The sequence below is a fragment of the Amphibalanus amphitrite genome, unplaced genomic scaffold (genome assembly GCF_019059575.1).
Source record: "Amphibalanus amphitrite isolate SeventyFive unplaced genomic scaffold, NRLGWU_Aamphi_draft 000523F_arrow, whole genome shotgun sequence".
In the NCBI taxonomy this organism is placed as follows: domain Eukaryota; kingdom Metazoa; phylum Arthropoda; class Thecostraca; order Balanomorpha; family Balanidae; genus Amphibalanus; species Amphibalanus amphitrite.
Genome location: NW_024882017.1, coordinates 208376 through 226243, shown reverse-complemented (window position 1 = coordinate 226243; position 17868 = coordinate 208376). Strand labels below are relative to the sequence as shown.

Sequence of the window (17868 nt, the reverse complement as noted above, 5' to 3'; positions counted from 1 at the left end):
GCCGCCGTTTTTTACGCTATCTTCGAAAAACCTTAGGGGGGTCGCATCGACCCCCCCCCCCCTGCCAGGGCGAGGGCTAAGTCTTAACTGGTTAGTCGAAATATATGAAGCCGTTTTAGCCAGTCGTTTACAGTACACGTGGAATTCGTGGATGACGATATAAGAATTAGCAGTTTCCAAAGGACGGGGGGACAGGGGGGATAAGAGGTGGAGGTTTTGTTGGCCGTTGTGACTGGTGGACGGTGGCTGTATATAGGGGCAGACCAATATAGGCCGACACTGAGTATTAAAACCTCCTGGACTCTCTCATACCACACACCATTCCGTCATTTCTATCCTCAGCACAGTCAAATCCCTCTCCTCCACGCCTCAACCCCTTGTTCCGGGCTGCATGGGCAACATTATCCCATGCGGGAACCCCCGATAAGAGCACACCCGTAACCGGGTGCGGTGAGTGCTTAGGGGCTGGTCGGCCTGCCCTCTGGACGGGCTCAGCCCCGGCGACTCACCAGGGTGCTCGCCCAGACCAATCCCCCCCCCCCCCAATTCCTATCATCCTCCCGGCTCCGAAATGGTCTCGTCAGACCGAAAAGGCCTAACCCAATAAAACAAATCCCAGATCGTGGCGAGGTCCTCTCACACCAGCATCAGGTCCTGACCATGGGTGGAGCTTTTCCAGGGAAGTTGGTGGGACAAAAAGTCGTCAAACCCACAATGTCCGATTATAAAGTTGAATAGAATGCCACACTGAATCAATTCCTATCATTACGGACATAATATTTTACATTTAACAGACATCCAAAGCTCTTCAATGCGAAAAATTACTTTGCAAAGCAACAAAGTCTTAGAAATCAGCCAAAGTTGGTGGGGCAAAATACCAAGTTGGTGGGGCAGCCGCCCCGCCAACTGTATAGGAAGCACCGCCCCTGAGGTCCTCTAAGGCCATGGTGAATTGGTGAGCCCCTTCGGCTGTCGTTTTGCGTAGCACGGGAGGATGACTGTAAGTGGGGGTCTTGCTTGAGTATTGTGAATACTCTAAAATGTGTGGCTTATTGTAGCTGTCACCCCACCCAGAGGACCGAACTACAGCCCTGGGTAGGTGTACCCAAGGGTGTACTTACCTGAGCCGCTGAAGTGCCTGAGTTCTCAATTGTACGGTCGAACTGACCAGCATCAGTATTCTTTTAACCCTCGCCCGCACATGCCATTTTCCAATCCTAGAACGCACATGGGGGGGGGGTTGCCACCCCCCCCCCCCGCGCCATTTCGTTCCTGTTGGAGATAGAGCTTCGCGGTATAGACCAAAAAGATTCTTTGGGAAGAGACGAATCCAATGATACCCAGTTTTACCTTCTCAGGTCAGTCATTGACCTTCCAGGTCAGGTCAAACTAAAAAATGTTGCTGTTTTGGGTCACCGATGGATATCAAGTGCGCTGCTTAGCATATACCGATGACGATGCCGTTTTCTGGTGCCAAGCCAGCTAGAACCTCTTTGTAACACTACCCGACCAGATTTTTGCTGCTGAGGTCATTTCAGGTCAAGTTAGGTCAAGGTCAAATATATGTGTTTGTATGTCTGTGTGTGTCTGTGTGTATACTGATGTGTGCACCGTGTGTTTATGTGTCCATATTACATGAAATCATGATCTGAGAAGCTTTTACCAAAAATGCAGTCAAAAAACTTCACGAAAAGTAAATTACGCTTGCCTAAAACGCAATTATTTTAGATGACCTAGGTTGACCTTGACCCTGACCTTGACATCTGTACATCGTCGAACAACATGTTCCATGATAGGTGGGAGGTAAGACTGGCAAAACAGGCCGAAATCAAGGTGTCAAAAGCTCACAAAGCCCATAGCCAACGAAAGATGTTGAGAATTGGTCATTTGGGTCATGACATGACCTGAAAAATGAGGTCATCTCCGAAATCAAAAACCACAGAAATTTGAAATTTTCAGTGGACATCAAGAAAGGATAGAGGAGCAGCTATAAGAAAAATCAATCATGAATTGCGCGCTGCATCCCACAAACCAGTCTCTTGCGGTGCGCCAAATTTGGGCGCAATCTTCCCGGCCGTTGTTGAGATGTGGATTGGAAGCTTTGGTGAGCAGGTGAGCGGCCTCACCTGTTGGCGGTCGAGCAGCGATCGTATCAGCCGCACCACTTGGACGGCGCCGTGGCTGTGGCTGCGCAGCACAGTGGAGGCCAGCGCGGCGGCTGCGCACCGCGCTGGCAGCGACACCCGGGCGCTGGCCAGACGGGCGGCCAGCGCGGCCAGCGCGGCGCGGCGCACCCCCGGCGATAGGCCGGCCAGCAGCGCGGCCAGCTGCCGCAGCGCCGCCGCCGTGTACTCCCAGTGCGAGACGGCCGCCGCCTCGGCCAGCGCGGCCGCCGCCTCTGTCAGGAGGACATCACCAAAACGGCGTCAGACAGACACACAGAGACCGACCGCCGCACTGCGGCGAGACTTTATCCATCCTACCACGATTTGATTCGTATCGCACACTACGCTACATTTACTAACTTTATTTAGCCTTCAAATGGTTGGGCTAAGGGTGTTTGATCCCAGACAACATGGCTGGCTCCCCTGTTCCACCCCACCCCTCCTCATGGACTTAGCGCTGAGTCGTTTTCGGCACTAGTAATGCATCGTGGGCGTGGAAGCGTTCAAAAAGTGGATCGGAGCTACAATCGCTTTAGAAATAGATATTTCTTCATGCCTAACTCAATCATCAAGAGGCATTTCGGGTTTAACCTTTGCACTTAATTATCCTTGCACTTAAAGGGGAGGGGATCGCACAGATTCTCCGCCCTCGATTTTTTGCTACTTGCGTTCGCTGAATCAATCAATGATTCACTTTGGCTTTGAGTTTACTAGTAGGATCTAACTAGAGCCGGCAGCGCTCTTGCGTTGCCTTGGGCCAGAATTGGAGGAACGGAACTGAGGGCACACACCGGGCAAAACCACCGAAACTCAGACTGAGCTCGGACTGAACCTGAAACCAACCGAAACATCCCACAAATGCTTGGAAGCACGCGAGATTGGTGTGGATATCTACCTACAGTAAGATATGAATTAACCCGCGCCCTGGTGGGGTCTGTTTATAACGCGACCTGGGCCTCGTTTCATAAAACTCTGCCGTAACTTACACCTTTCCGTAATTCACACCCTTTCAAACTACGGAGCGCAAATGAAGCGGTTTCACAAAGCCACAACTGGCATTGTTTACAGCTCCGTAACTAAGCACATTTGCGTAGTTGCCGTAATTTATCAAGCGTCCTACAAATTACAATTTCGTGTCAACACTTATTTTTTACAAGAAATTATAAAACAATTATGTTGAATTTTTATCTTAAAAATTATTTATGAAAAAAACAAAATTGATATTGATGACCATCCTTCATTAAATCAATATATTGAAAACAGCAGAAAGCCAGCTAAGCAGAAGTGCCTTACTACGAAAGTGGCGCGGCGCGGCGAATAAACAAAATTCCGATAGCTGCCACAAAAAGCGACTGGTACAGAAGACTTGCAGTTTCTTTTTCTCATTTTGGCTATTCTTTCTTCCTCACCGGGCTCAACATTATAAAATATATTAAAAATTAGCTTCAAATCTTCACATTAATTCAAATTCACGCAACATTTCTGTGCGTAGTTTACACCACTGATATCAAGAACTTGATCAAATATTTGGCGTTAATCACGTCGTTTTATGAAACCCAAATGGCATCAATTGGTCCGGATTCGAGCATTTGCCGTAAATGAAGCTCAGTAATTTCGATGGCGTGAATTACTCCGGTCTCCGGCTTTATGAAACCGAATTGGCATCAAATACGACAAATCTGGCATAATTGACGGAACGCCGTAAGTAATTCCTTTTATGAAACGAGGCCCTGGTGCGGGGGGGGGGGGTATTTTTTGCCCCACCCCTCATATCTCCGAAACTACTGGACGGATCCGTAAAATTCAAACGGCGCTCGAAAGGCCCGTCAAATTTGTCGAGGGAAAGTAAAATTGCATTGACCTCGGGGTCACCGATGACGTCACAGGCCAGGTCAAAGATGAAATGTTTCACTGTTCGCGGGTCTTCTAGCGAAATCGCTATAACACCGAGGAAAACGCATTTTGTCGAGAATCAGCGATAGGGCGTCAGTTGCCTAGTACAGGGTGTCTCAAAAGTTCGTTGACAGGTGGGGCATTCCACGATAGATCGTACCAGGCCCGTCACCCTCATCTCTCAGATTTGAATGAAAATTGGTACAAGGGGTAATCATAGGCTCCAAAAACACCTGCCAAAATATCAGACTTCTCAGATGAAAACTTTTTGAGTTACATTGCATAATACTTTCTTAACTTCAGATTGTAAGGGTGAGTTTGATGAGCTATAACTCAAAAACGAGCTAAGCAAGCAACAAACGGTAAACAGCTTTGAATTAACGATGAATCAAAGATAAATACAGTATTTTTAAAATTGGAAAGAAAAGCTTTACATATTGATAAAAGTCGTAGTATTTTTTTTAAATTGTCTATAATGACCCTTGGGACCAAAATTTTTGCCATTTTTATTTCTTCAAAATAAACCTCAGGTCCTTTAAAATCGACATGCAAAAAATTAGAAAGGTGTTCTTTCTATAAGTTCCTCATTTAAATGTATACAAAATGGGTTTCCGGGGGGTCGATACGACCCCAGCTCGCCGTTTCGCCTCTAATGGAGCTAGAACCTTGCGGAAAAAACGAGCATGTGCGCCGTTACAAGATGCATCGAATGATACCAAATTTTAAGGTCTCGGGTTCATTGGTGACCCCTGAGGTCATTTCAAGTGACCCAAAATTACGGGTCCGGTTTTTGATAGATAACTTCGCAACAAATGGTCGCAGAGCCGCGATTTTAGCATCTTAGTGTCTGCCTAGCTCCGGCGCGTCGAATGGTATACTGTTTGTTCTGGTGAAGTCAGCTTAAGTCGCTGACCTCGGGTAAGCACACTGCCGTGTATTTGGCTCCGCGCCCCGACCGGGCGGCCCAGCCGGCAGCTGGCCCCCGGGCATCACGTGACCGCCCCGAGTCCACGGCAAAGCCAACCAGCGCGGCGCTGGACAAACAGCGCCGCTACAGAGATGGTTAACAGTCGGGTCAGGCCACGAAGCTGGGTGAATGAGATCATTTTGCACATCATTCGATTCGCAAGGTCTTCCCGAGTCCATTGGTAGCCTTCCCGTCTCTCTAGCTCAATTTGATCGAGAGTTATTGACGAAAAACTCTTATGACCCTAGTGACGTACGAATGACGTCACGCAAGGTCAACAACGCAAAAGTGAGGCAAAAATGACTTCAATTGAACTTTCAGTAACCAGTGATGTCACTAGGCAGCTTTACCACACCATTTGTAGGCTCTCTTCCAAAATCACAATTCGAGACCATTACGGTGACGCAAAATAAGTACATTTATAGAAAGAACACCTTCCTAATTTTTTGCATACTACTTAAAAATGATCCAAAAATATTTTTAAGCAAATAAAAATTCGAAAAAATTTGGTCCCAAAGGCATAAAAATGCAAATGAAAGGAAACTCGAGGTGTTATATATAAAAAATAGTATATATTTCAAAATTTTAAAAATGCATATTATTCTTTGTTTCAATGCAAGTTCAATGCCGTATAGCATTTGGCATTTGGATTATCCGTCTTAGAGTTACAGCCCGCCAAACTTGGGGCTGCAACGCAAGATCCAAAACATGTTATACACTATAACTCAAGAACCACTCGTCTGATAAGCCTGAAATTGTTACAGGAGGATTCAGAGCCCCTGATTACCCCTTGCTATGACCTGCAAAAATTGCAGGTCATAATAAAATAAAGACAAAATGTCATTTAAAATTGTTTATAATACCTATACGCTAAATTTTTGGGGAAAATAACACGAAAATCGTCAATGCCGAGGACAAGTGACCCTCCAAAAGTGTCAATTAATGTAAAGTTTTATCTTACGAAGTTTCAAGAGGCAGATCTGGAGCAAATGGCTTTCTTTTACACACAAAATCCGGACAAAACCGCACGATGGACAGGACTCGGCCGTTTACAAAGCAGAACCTCTCCTGAGGAAAACAATCCGGAACCCAGCGAAGGTCTTGGCATGGGGAATGACGAGCGTTTGGGTTTTGCAAAATTTGCAAAATGTGTCTAAGAAACAGATGGCCGACACGCATTCTGCTACGATATGCTGCGAAAAATTTGCCCTGGCACTTCCCATTTGTTCAGGAATGGGGTTGTTTTGAAAAGGAAAATGGTGCTTCGGAGGTCGGCGCCAGTCATTCATGAAGGAGTTAGCGCCAGAGAAAACCTACAAAATACTCACGGATGGTGTCGATGCAAGCTGTCGGCTTTTAGGGAGAAGCGGATGTTGCCGGGGAGCTCGTCAAACCTAAATCCGACGCAGAAACTGCAGGGGATTCCCCTACAAGAGCTTGAAAGCTGGTAACCTTTTATCAGCCTCAGGCAGCTGACGGAGCGACGAAAATCGGTATGGGCAAATATTTTTGGAGATAAAGCAAACGGTTTGGTTTTCAACCCTCTGAATCAGTTGTCAAAGCATGCATATTTGTCTAGTGTACACACAGACACCAAAACCTTAGATTTTTGGCCGGTTCTTATATGCTTTATTGGCATGATGGAAAATGTGTTAACGAACTTTTGAGACACCCTTTACATATCTTGCTATTTGAGGTCACTGACAATATCAGGTCAGGTCACAGGTCAGGTCACACGTCAGGTCACCAAGGGTCAGCACAGGAACCCAGTTTTACTAAGGTTGTGCGATGCATGTTTTATGGCCAATTTTTCATTTCCAACTCAATGGTGTTGGTTATAAGACCATCAAGTACGGCTTAGTTCACTTTCTAGTTTCTGGTGAAGGTCAGGTCAAGGTCTGGTCAAAAAAGGTCAAATTTTAAAGTTGAGAGCTTTGCAAAAAATTGATATTGATTCGATGCAGCTCGTCACGGGGAGTCTAATGGTGGTCTTTGTTTTGCGCTACAATGGTTAAAAATTGAGTTTAAAAATTTGACGTCATCAATTTTGAACAGTTTTTTCCTTAACTTGGCCAAAAAAAGAGGTATCGATGTCAAATTTGGTATGTGGATAGAAGGTGGTAAGGACTATCACATATATCCCGTTTTTTTTTCGAAATTCAAAAAACTTTTTGGGTTTTTCGGCAATTATATTACAAAAATTGATTTTTTTGGGGTCAAAATCCAAAAATTTCAAAAATCCGAGATAGCAGTTTTGTAGCCCTGTCAATTCTACAGCTTTCGTGTCTTATCATTTTTCTGTATTTGCAAAGCTATAGGCCTGACAGCTCTTCCCGCGAAACCCTTTTTTGGGTCAAAAACGGAAGAACATGACGTCACTCTGACGTCATTTCCGGCCAACCTATCATAGCCTTTGAAAAAAAAATGTTTGGTCAAAATGTATAAAATTGATGTCCGGGAGGGTACTGAAAGTTTGGTGACGATCGGCGCAGCAGTTCTGGAGATATTACGAAAAGTCTGGAGGGGGGCAAAAATAGCCCCCCCCACCAGGGCGCGGGTTAACTGCACGTGCATAGTTCATGTTCCAGGCACTCCAGTGCGCCCCCCCCCCCCCTGCCCTGCCAGGGCGAGAGTAAATAATTTCGAGCACAGCTCTTCATCATAATACAAAGCTTAAAATGCCACGATAAATATTCAACCTTTGACTGCATAACTCATTGCAAAAATATTTCATGGCAAACATTTCCGCGCGCATATTCTCGAGAAAATAGTACAGTCGTGTACAGGTTGATGGTCCGCTACTCTTCATCCACCGGGTTCCAGTATGGCTCAGCATTGGCAGCAGCCGCCTGGTACCGGTAGGCTGTGCCGCATGACCCGTGAGTGAAGCGGCACAGCTTACCCACACTGTATGACACCGGCTCGGGTCGCCTGTTATAGCGATTTGACCGGACGCTGCGTTACACCGGCTGGGGGGGGGGGGGGGTAAGGGTCAGGCCTGTCGATTTGGCTCGGCTCGGTGGATAAGGCGGGCTGGAGTGTGGTGTGGTGTGGGGCGGGGGGTAATGTGGGGAGGGAGTGAGCGGACCTGGGGCTTGGTGTGTGTGGTCACTTGTCGAATAGAACCGATCGTAATCCCCCCTCCAAAAATTCGTTTTAGAGACATTCACAAAACCCAGGGGGGTTCAAACACCCATCTCCCAAGTGGGGTGCGGAAGGACAGGTAAGGGTCCATACTAGAGATGTCAATCGGATACTAACTTTTTGGTATACCGATAACAAACCGATACCAACTCGGTATTTGGTATTTCAATCCTAATGTGTTTGGTATTTTGTTGGTATTATGAACCCTCGCTGATGTTTAAGAGGCTAAGAAATCGGTAAAAAGTTGGTATTTTCCTCATGTTCCCAAGTTGGTTTGGTTTCGGTATTTCTCCACGGTTTTGGTTGGTATTTGGTTTGGTATCGGTATTCCGATTTTCCGTAATTGACATTACTAGTCCATACGGTCTCCTCATGAATTGCAGCAAAGAAAGAAAACAGGTCAGTCACCAAATAATCTTTCTGAAAAGTGGACTAATCGCAAAGCCTCCCACACAGAAATAAACATCCAGCACGCGAAGCGTCTCGAACCGGGTCCCTCACTACCGGTCAGTTTGACAGTCGCGCACTCCTACGCTGGGCTACACCGGATGTTGGCTATGGTCGGGACAAAGTCTGGCCGGGCGGGCGGCGGGGCCGGGCGGGCGGCGGCAAAGTCAATTAATTTTTTTGGTGGTTCAGGTGCCGGTCGCTCTAGCTTGGTGGAATGATGATGGATCATTGGCAAAACTTTCAACGTGGAGTACCGGTTCGAGCCTCATCGGGGCTCCGGCTGCTTTTCCGAGTTAGGATCTGGTTTGATTTTAGTGGTTGCGAGCCATTTTAACGGTTTTATACCTACATGTCGATTGTCGATTGATTGATTGATTCATTCATTCGTTCATTTAATACATGTCGACATTTAGCATACGAATTGACATCCAGAATCAATCTACCATTTTCATAAACGTATTGCCTAAATAGCATGCATATATGTGGCACAAGACCTATGGTTGCCTCGATACCGTGCCAAATCACGTTTTGCACGATGCACAAGTAAAGTAAATTGTATTCGCTGGGTCTTCCGTGCATTGTGCTTAACAAAAACAGGAATGCAATTGTTAAGCGATGCAAAATGTGCAATGCAGCAAGTGACCACACACACCCGCCCAGCCCCCATGGTCCACCAAACGCCCCACACCACTCGCCAGCCCACGCCAACCACCGAGACGAGCCCCTCCCCCCGCGCTGGTCTGACGCAACAGCTGGTCTACAAAGTGCTCCACCCGGCGACCCGAGCCGATGTCAAACAAAGATGGTAGACTGTGCCGCCTAACTTTCGAGTCATGCGGCACAGCCTACCGGTACCAGGCGGCTGCTGCCAATGCTGAGCCATAGGAACCCGGTGGATAAAGAGTAGCGGACCATCAACCTGTACACGACTGTACAATCAGGTGCAACGATTTTCAAGATCTAACAGCATGTTTGACCTAAAAATAAATTACATAAAGTGTTACACATTCAAGCTACAAAAATCACTGTTTAACACATCAACCAATAATTTGAAACAATTGTATGATGTATTGATCACCAACGGGTAAAAACCCAATGACAGGTGAAGTCAGCGCATGCATATAAACCTTAATTGCATTAAGGTCTTCCTTTAAAGTAAATTAGATTAGATAGTATTGCCAGTTGGGCAGAGACCCACCTGGTGGCAGTATGTGCGGCAGCAGGGCGGCCAGGTGGTGGGCGGTGGCCTCCGTCCATGCGGTCGGCAGGAGGGCGGTGAGCAGAGCGGCCGGCGGCGCCGTACCGGCCGCACGCCGCCGCTGCAGGCCAAACAGCTCAGCCAGGCCGCGGGCGCACAGCCACCCCACCTCGTCCGAGGCGCCGCCGTCCAGACCGTCAGCCAGCAGCTCCGTCAGCTGCCAGCAGCACAGACCGTCAGCCAGCAGCTCCGTCAGCTGCCAGCAGCACAGACCGTCAGCCAGCAGCTCCGTCAGCTGCCAGCAGCACAGACCGTCAGCCAGCAGCTCCGTCAGCTGCCAGCAGCACAGACCGTCAGCCAGCAGCTCCGTCAGCTCAGTGGCGCAGCTTTAGTTCATTTTATCGACAAACAAAAACAAAATAATAGCCAAGTACAGCAGTGGAGCGGCGCAAACGATTAACTTACATTAGCCCTCGCACTTACACAATTAGCCCTGTATAGGCGGGGGGGGGGGTCGAATGGACCCCATCTGTTTTTTTCTCAAATAACTCGCGCAAAAAGCGGTCGATCACAACAAAACTTTGAAACTTTGTTTGGTCCAAAACAACTTTCAACACTGAAACATGCAAGACTATGCATAGAATGAAACCAACTGGTCTAACTTCTTTGTGCTTCTTCTGACAGCGGTTCGTCCCACAATGTCTTGCATTAACATTAAAAATAGAGCTGATGGTTGAAAGTATTCCACGTCTCGTGAACGAATTTACTTCAGCTGCCATCTTAAAGGGACTATCCCACCTTCTAAAATGTTGTTAAAACCAGTTAAATTGTTTTTATGTGGGCGAGGATGGATGGCATGATTATTATTAATATAACGAGGCTTGAAATGATCTCACGCATGTCAAAGTGTTTTTATTTTAGGCAAAATAAATATCTAAAACAGTAAAACAAGCTTTCGGCATTACGCCATCATCAAGGCATTACGCCAAAACTTGATGATGGCGTAATGCCGAAAGCTTGTTTTACTGTTTTAGATATTTATTTTGCCTAAAATAAAAACACTTTGACATGCGTGAGATCATTTCAAGCCCAGTTAAATTGTGCCCGACTTTATAGATTGGATGACCAGGAACAAAACTTTGGCATTTGGCATTTGGCATTTATTTTTCATTAAACATCTTAGGCTTCCCATATTCTACACAAACTTTCAAATATGTGACGTCACAGCCCAAAATTAGCTCCTTCCCCAGGCCACATTACTGTCATAAAGCTGATTCTTTTTACTCTGTAGGCACCACAACAAAGTTCAGACCAAGTTTTAAGCGATTTTTCAACGAACAAACCCATTTAAATCAGAATGACTAAACGAGGTGACGTCACACTAACGGTCGCTCCATGTTGAAGATAGGGCCTTGTACAAGGCCCATTTTCAAATGAAGGGAACGAATTTCTTCAACACCAAGAGGCCGCGGGGGTTGCAACCTAGATAGATAGTGGTTTCTGAACCTCGCCGCAAACTTGGCTATCTCAACTCAAACCCCATGTTAAAGGGTAGGCCCTTTAACCCTATTAGTGGCAGGCTCCTGGCTACCCCTATTAGTGGCAGGGGGGGCTGCTTACGACCCCCCTTGATATCTCGAGATCTAACGGGCCGATTTTCAAAATTCAAACGGCATTCGATTTCGCTCAACGTGATCTACATTTCTAAAAAATAAAAATTAAAAAATGTCAAAAGGGGGAGGGTAGAGGGGGGTAAAAACGGGCAAATTGCAGATACATTTTAGACTGTTTATCACGGCCAGGTTTCTGAACTGCAATCTTAACGCAACTTTTGCCGATCGATAGAGAATTAACCAGGAATTCACATGGATCCTAAAAATATGCATTTTCAAAAATCATAGGCGGATACAGATCATTGAGATTGGGGGTACACAAAAAGTATAGTAAATAAGGTTTTTGTTGGTACTGTTTCTAAAAAGGGTGGCTGTTGTAACGCAGAGGCTCCGTTCCAGACTGTGTATTTGCGGCCGGTCACGGGGCTCACAGACACAGCGCCTGAGGCGACCAATCAGGCGTCCGCTGGCCGGCGCTGCCTGCGCCGGCATGGTGCACTGGGACCAGAGCAGCGGCCCGGGCACAGCAGCATTGTGCACCACAACACTCCTCCCCCCTGGTTACAAAACCATCACCGTAACAAGAACATAACCGAAGAAAACACTTCTGCGAAAACCGAGTCATACACACGTGCCCATCAATATCGATCCGGAGCTCGCAAGGTCGCGCGATTCCTCAGATTGTACCCGTGGTGGCCGGTGGAGCCACCCGGCGTGCCAGTGGATGGTACGACGGGGAGAGCTGGTCTCGACTCCCCGGGTCCATTGGAGCAGCTGTCAGTGACGGGCTGCGGCCGGTGTGACGGACCGGAGCTGGGCACGGGAGCAGCGGCCGGCACCGGTGCGGGATCCGGCGGGGCTCCGGTGGCCGGCACGGCTGGAACCGGTGCGGCCGACACGGGAACCAGGAGTGGACGTGGCACGGGTGGCATCACGGGCTCCACGGGGCTGGAAGGAAACACAACGTTTGAAGAAGTCGGCACAGTATGCTCGCTATACCGTCTCCTGACAACATCAGCATGTCGGACAACAATCCTACCGTCTGCGAGTTCGATAGTGAATTTCACACCGTTCACACCAAGCACGACACCAGGCACCCAGCGACACCGTTCGACCCCCCGCAAACGATCCACAGCCGAGACATACACTTTGTCCCCGATCGACAGGTCACGCTCACATGCCCCCCTATCACGGTACTCTTTTTGCTCGGACTGTCTGTCACGGATGTGCTGACTCAAGTCGGGGCTAACTGCACTCAGGTGAGTACGGGGTTGTCTACCCAGAAACAGCTCCGCCGGAGAGCGTAAGGTCAGCGTATGAGGTGTAGTCCGGTAATGTAACAAAAACCGGGCCACTTTGGTCTCAACAGATCCAGTAACCTGCTTGTAAAAACCATTTTTAAAAGTTTGCACCGCCCGTTCTGCGAGACCGTTCGATTTGGGTGACATGCATGGGCTAGTGAGATGTCTGATGCCATTCGTGTGACAAAACAGCTCAAATTGTCGGGACACAAACGCCTGGGCATTGTCGGTCACGATCACATTCGGCAGACCCCAGCTGGCAAATGACATCCGCAATTTATCAATCGTTGTTTCGGAGTCAGATGCACGAGTCGGATACACATCTAACCACTTAGAATGCGCGTCGATCAGGATCAAGAACATTCGACCATTTGCCTCACAGTAATCGATGTGCACTCTCTCCCATGGCCGTGATGGCCATCGCCAGGGGTGCAGAGGCGCCTCGGGGGCTCTGCCCTTCAGCTGCTGACATTTCCCACATCCACGGACAACATCGCGAATATCATCATCCATCTTAGGCCACCAAACGTACATCCGGGCTAACATTTTTGAGCGACTTTCCCCAGGGTGACCCTCATGTAAGAGCTTGAGCAGACTCTGTCTGCCTTGAGGCGGTATTACGACTCGTGAGCCCCACAAAACACAGCCCTCTTGGATGCTAAGTTCGCCCATACGGCTCTTGTACGGCTGAAACTCGGGGCCCAAATCAACCACTGATTCCCAGCCGCCGTCCCGCACACATCTATGAACCGCCGAGAGGATCGGATCCCGAGAGGTCCACAACCTGATCTGAGCCGCAGTTACCGGTGACGCATCCAAAAATTCTAACAAGTGAACCATCTCAGCCGGCACTGGCACGCTGGCAGGCGGGGAGCCCGCTGTGGGAAGCCGGCTGAGCGCGTCACAGTGCCCCTGTTTGGAGCCGGGCCGGTACTCCAGCCTGTAATCGTAGGCTCCGAGTAACAGAGCCCATCGAACCATACGTGGTGACGTCATTAACGGCAGGGGCTTCTGTTCTCCCAAAATCCCAAGTAGAGGCTTATGGTCGGTCTGAATCGTGAATGTACGGCCTGCTAAGAAGTAATGGAACTTTTTAACACCCGTCACTATCGCTAGCGCCTCCCGATCAGTCTGCGAATACCGCGACTCTGTATCACTCAACGACCGCGAGTAATATGCGATAGGACGTTCCCCATCTCGGGTGAGCTGACTCAGCACGCAGCCCACACCGACGGGGCCCGCGTCGCAGGCCACTACTACCGGCAAAGCTGGGTCAAAATGAGCCAAAACGGGCGGTCTGATCAGCATGTCCTTAGCAGCGCAGAAAGAGGCGCTTTCGGTCTCGGTCCACTGCCATTTTTGATCCTTGCGCAGCAATCGGTACAAAGGAGCTAGGGTGCTGGCCAAGTTCTTAAGGAACTTTGCATAGTAATTTATCAGTCCTAGCCAACGGCGCAGCTCACTGACATTCCGCGGTTCCGGAGCCTCCCGAATGGTCGCCGTTTTTTCATCCGTAGTCTCGATCCCCTTACTACTAATCCTGAGTCCCAGATACGTCATGCTTCCTACGCCAAACCTACATTTCTCGCGGTTGACACGAAGGCCGGCCTCATTCAAACGCCCGAGGACGACCCGCAGAGTGGAGTCGTGGCTTTCCTCGGTGGCACCCGCTACTACTAGATCGTCTAGAAATACCCCCACCCCGGGTATATCTGCTAACAACGTCTCGAGTGTACGCTGAAACAGTGACACCGCAGAGGCGTACCCAAAGGTGAGTCACAGCGGTCTCAGCAGTCCCCGAGGGGTGTTCACAGTCAAGTACTCACGGGACCTCTCATCCAGAACCAGCTGGTTATAGGCGCTCTTTAAATCGATCTTAGAAAACACCTGACAACCAGACAACTTTGAGAAGAGCTCCTCAACACGAGGTAAGGGGTACTGGTCTACCTTCGCAGCCCGGTTAACAGTCAGTCGGTAGTCCCCACAAATACGAATTTTCCCGTCAGTCTTGGGAACGACCACCAGGGGAGCAGCCCACTTACTGTGGCGGACGGGTTCCCAGAGTCCATGCTGTATCTCCTTCTCCAGCTGCGCGTCCACGGCCTCCCGGTAAGCCAGAGGAACCGCCCTCGGCTTGAAGAAGCGCGGCTGCCCATCTGGATCCACGTCAATGGTGACCTCGCCACCACGAAAACAGCCGAGCTCATCACGGAACACATCTGGAAACTCATCGAGTACCGGCTGCACACGAGACGCGGACGATACACGACACACTGTGGGCCAATCCAGTCGGATCTGACTCAGCCAGTTTCGGCCAAACAAACACGGCCCACTTCCCTTCACGATGATAAGTGGCAGCCTGGCAGCCTGGCCACCGTGCTCGACATTCACCGTTACCTGTCCGCACACCGATAGCTGTTCGCCGCTGTAGGTCTTCAGCGTGACGTTGCACGGCTCCAGGCTCGGGCCGCCGCTCGGCCAGAGCTGACGGAGCACGGAGTCGGAGCAGACGGACACCGCCGCCCCCGTATCCAGCTCCATGTCCACTGTCTTTCCATCAAGCACCACGCTCACCATCAGCGGCGGTCGTCGCTCACTCTCGGGCCGCACACTAAACATCGCGTAGGCCTCATCGATCGCCTCATCACTCGCGGGAGCCGCCACCTCTCGGCGCGACAGCTCGGCACTCTCATCACCGCACTGCATCACGGACGCCGACTGTGGATCCTCGGCCGACAGCTGGCGCAGCTGATGCTGACTCCCCCGTCCGCAGGCCACTCGGATGTGGCCGCGCTGGCCACAGGCGAAGCACCGCCGGCCCCGGAACGGGCACGCTGACTGAAGATGATCTCGAAGACATCGGGGGCACTCCGTCGAGCCTCCACCTCGAACATCTCGCCGCTGCTGAGGAGGGCCAGCGGCCGTCGCAGGGCGCGGCGGGCCTCGCCGCGCCCCCAACTCGCCGCCGGCACCTCCGGCACGTCGCTCGGCGGCGCGCTCCACCCGCTGCACGATCGAGTCGCCGGGCGCGCCGACTTCGTGCCCGCTGAGCTCTGCGGCACTAGCGGCAGCAGACTCGTGAGCCTGCGCCAGCTCCACCGCCAGTGGTAGCGTCAGATGCGGCTCACTCAGTAAGCGCGACTGCAGCCGCTCGTTCCTGATGCCGCAAACCAGGCGGTCTCGTAGCATCTCCTCCAAGATACCGGCAGAAAACTGGCAAGGCTTAGCCAGCTTCCGCAACCGCGCCAGAAACGCGCTGACTCCTTCCTGGGCCCCTCTGCAGCACGAGTGGAAACGGAATCGAGCCACGATCACCGAAGCCTGGGGCTCAAAATGAGCTTCCAGCACATCCACGAGGTGAGTGTAGGTGCAGTCACTCACGGCTGTCGGGGCCACCAGGTCTTCCAACAGACCGAACGTTCTTGCTCCGACGACACTGAGGAAAACGGCACGCCTCTTGCCTTGCTGATCCTCACCAGTGATGCCGTTAGCAATGAAATATTGCTCGAGTCTTCTGGCGTAGGATCCAAACGATTCAACTCCCGGGTCAAACTCTGGCGCCTTCCCAACACACGCCATCTCCCCACGCGGTTCGAATCGCCTCGTCGCCAATGTTGTAACGCAGAGGCTCCGTTCCAGACTGTGTATTTGCGGCCGGTCACGGGGCTCACAGACACAGCGCCTGAGGCGACCAATCAGGCGTCCGCTGGCCGGCGCTGCCTGCGCCGGCATGGTGCACTGGGACCAGAGCAGCGGCCCGGGCACAGCAGCATTGTGCACCACAACAGTGGCAATGGTCTTGTTATGTTACAATTTTCTTATGAGAGAACGACTACAATTGTATTGGTCATGCATAGGCGGTGTCAGGGCACCTACAGGGTGTCCCAGAATTACCCGGACATTGTTAATTAGCGTATAAAATAAGGCAAACATGATTGCGCTTTTTTCTTTTTATTGTCCTATATAGTCAACTAGGTTGGCTGTGAAATAGCACATGCAATAGATACGCTTGTTACAAGATCAGCCGACAATGATTGAAAATGCCAGCCATTGCAGGTCTCAGTTGTTTTACGGCTCTCCCGAAACTGGGTGAAGGCCTGTTTTCTTTGACCTGTTGCCGGAGGATAATACGATCATATAAGATAAACTTAACATCAAAGTGTTCCCAGGTCATAAAGCATTATCCCCCAAAACAAAAATTGCTGCCTACACCACTTTTGCCGCGTTTTTTACATCTGAAGTGGAGAAGCTCCATGTCTGAACATGGCGGGACCTTTGGCTTCCAACAGATTTGGTTTCCAAAACAAACCCGTTCATGGCCATTTGGTTTACGGCATCCAGTTTTTGTACTGGTAGAATATTACCGCAGTAGTACTCTGTGCTAACGGCTGTCGTTGGGCCATCATATCAAGCCCAATGAGTGCACGGTGGCTCAAAATGTCTCACAATTTGATTTTCGACGGGTGCCTGGCCGTTTCTGCTGTTGGGGCGTTGTGGCCATCTGACGTTTACACACGCCTTTTTCGGGCGGTTCAAATGACAGAATACCTTCGTTAGACCACAAAGTGTGCTTCAATTTAATTTTTTGTTGTATATGTTATATTTTTGGGGTGAATTGTAGTGATTTTCGCTGCTTTTCCCGTAGTTTTCGCATATTTTTCAGGCGAGGGACCCCAAATTCCAAAATTTTGCGAAGATAGTGGTGGAAAGTAGACTGATGTTCTTTAGATAATCCTGATCTATCGTTTAGCTAGTTTTTAGCTAGATCAGTGACGTTTGTTGTCCATGACAAGCAACCACCCGTTTGACAACTGGTGCATGGCCCTTTTTGGCCGAGCCCAAGCTTGTCAATCAGGTTTATCTCTTGCTCTCTCTGGCTTCGTTAGCTGATATAATTGCGCTTTGCTCAATCCTAACTGTTTGCAGATGAGCTGCTGAAGCTCTCCAGCAAAAACCATGCCGAAAGCCCGTTTACAAAGTTGAAAACGGGATGTTGAAGTTTTATTTGAGACAATTGTTAATATTAACAATTGAAAACGGGAGTTGATTTACCATGGTTGCCTATTAGTGGCTTAAGCTGAAAACGGAAAAGGACTACTCTTACTTGACTCTGGATAATACTTGACTCGAGTCGTTA

The 17868-nt window shown here is 49.5% G+C and overlaps 2 protein-coding genes across 2 annotated transcripts in view; both read right to left on the bottom strand.

Moving 5' to 3' along the window:
- Positions 1 to 2122: 2122 nt before the first annotated feature.
- LOC122393206 (HEAT repeat-containing protein 1 homolog) overlaps positions 2123 to 17868 on the bottom strand; it is a 162423-nt gene continuing 146677 nt past the window's right edge. Inside the window, exons 11-13 of the mRNA XM_043389034.1 lie at positions 9818 to 10034; positions 2332 to 2398; positions 2123 to 2126 (exon numbers count right to left, since the gene is read on the bottom strand). Of these exons, the coding sequence (XP_043244969.1) occupies positions 2123 to 2126; positions 2332 to 2398; positions 9818 to 10034 (288 nt within the window). The remainder of the gene's footprint in view (positions 2127 to 2331; positions 2399 to 9817; positions 10035 to 17868) is intronic.
- LOC122393203 lies at positions 11820 to 16512 on the bottom strand. Its single transcript, XM_043389033.1, has 2 exons — positions 14774 to 16512; positions 11820 to 12378 (listed from the first exon to the last, which is right to left on the bottom strand). The coding sequence occupies exons 1-2, from the start codon at positions 16461 to 16463 to the stop codon at positions 12362 to 12364; spliced, it is 1707 nt and encodes a 568-aa protein (XP_043244968.1). The 5' UTR covers positions 16464 to 16512; the 3' UTR covers positions 11820 to 12361.

Excerpts from the sequence above, each read along its gene's own strand:
- LOC122393203 (XM_043389033.1), bottom strand. The coding sequence starts at position 16,463 with ATGCCGGCGCAGGCAGCGCCGGCCAGCGGACGCCTGATTGGTCGCCTC.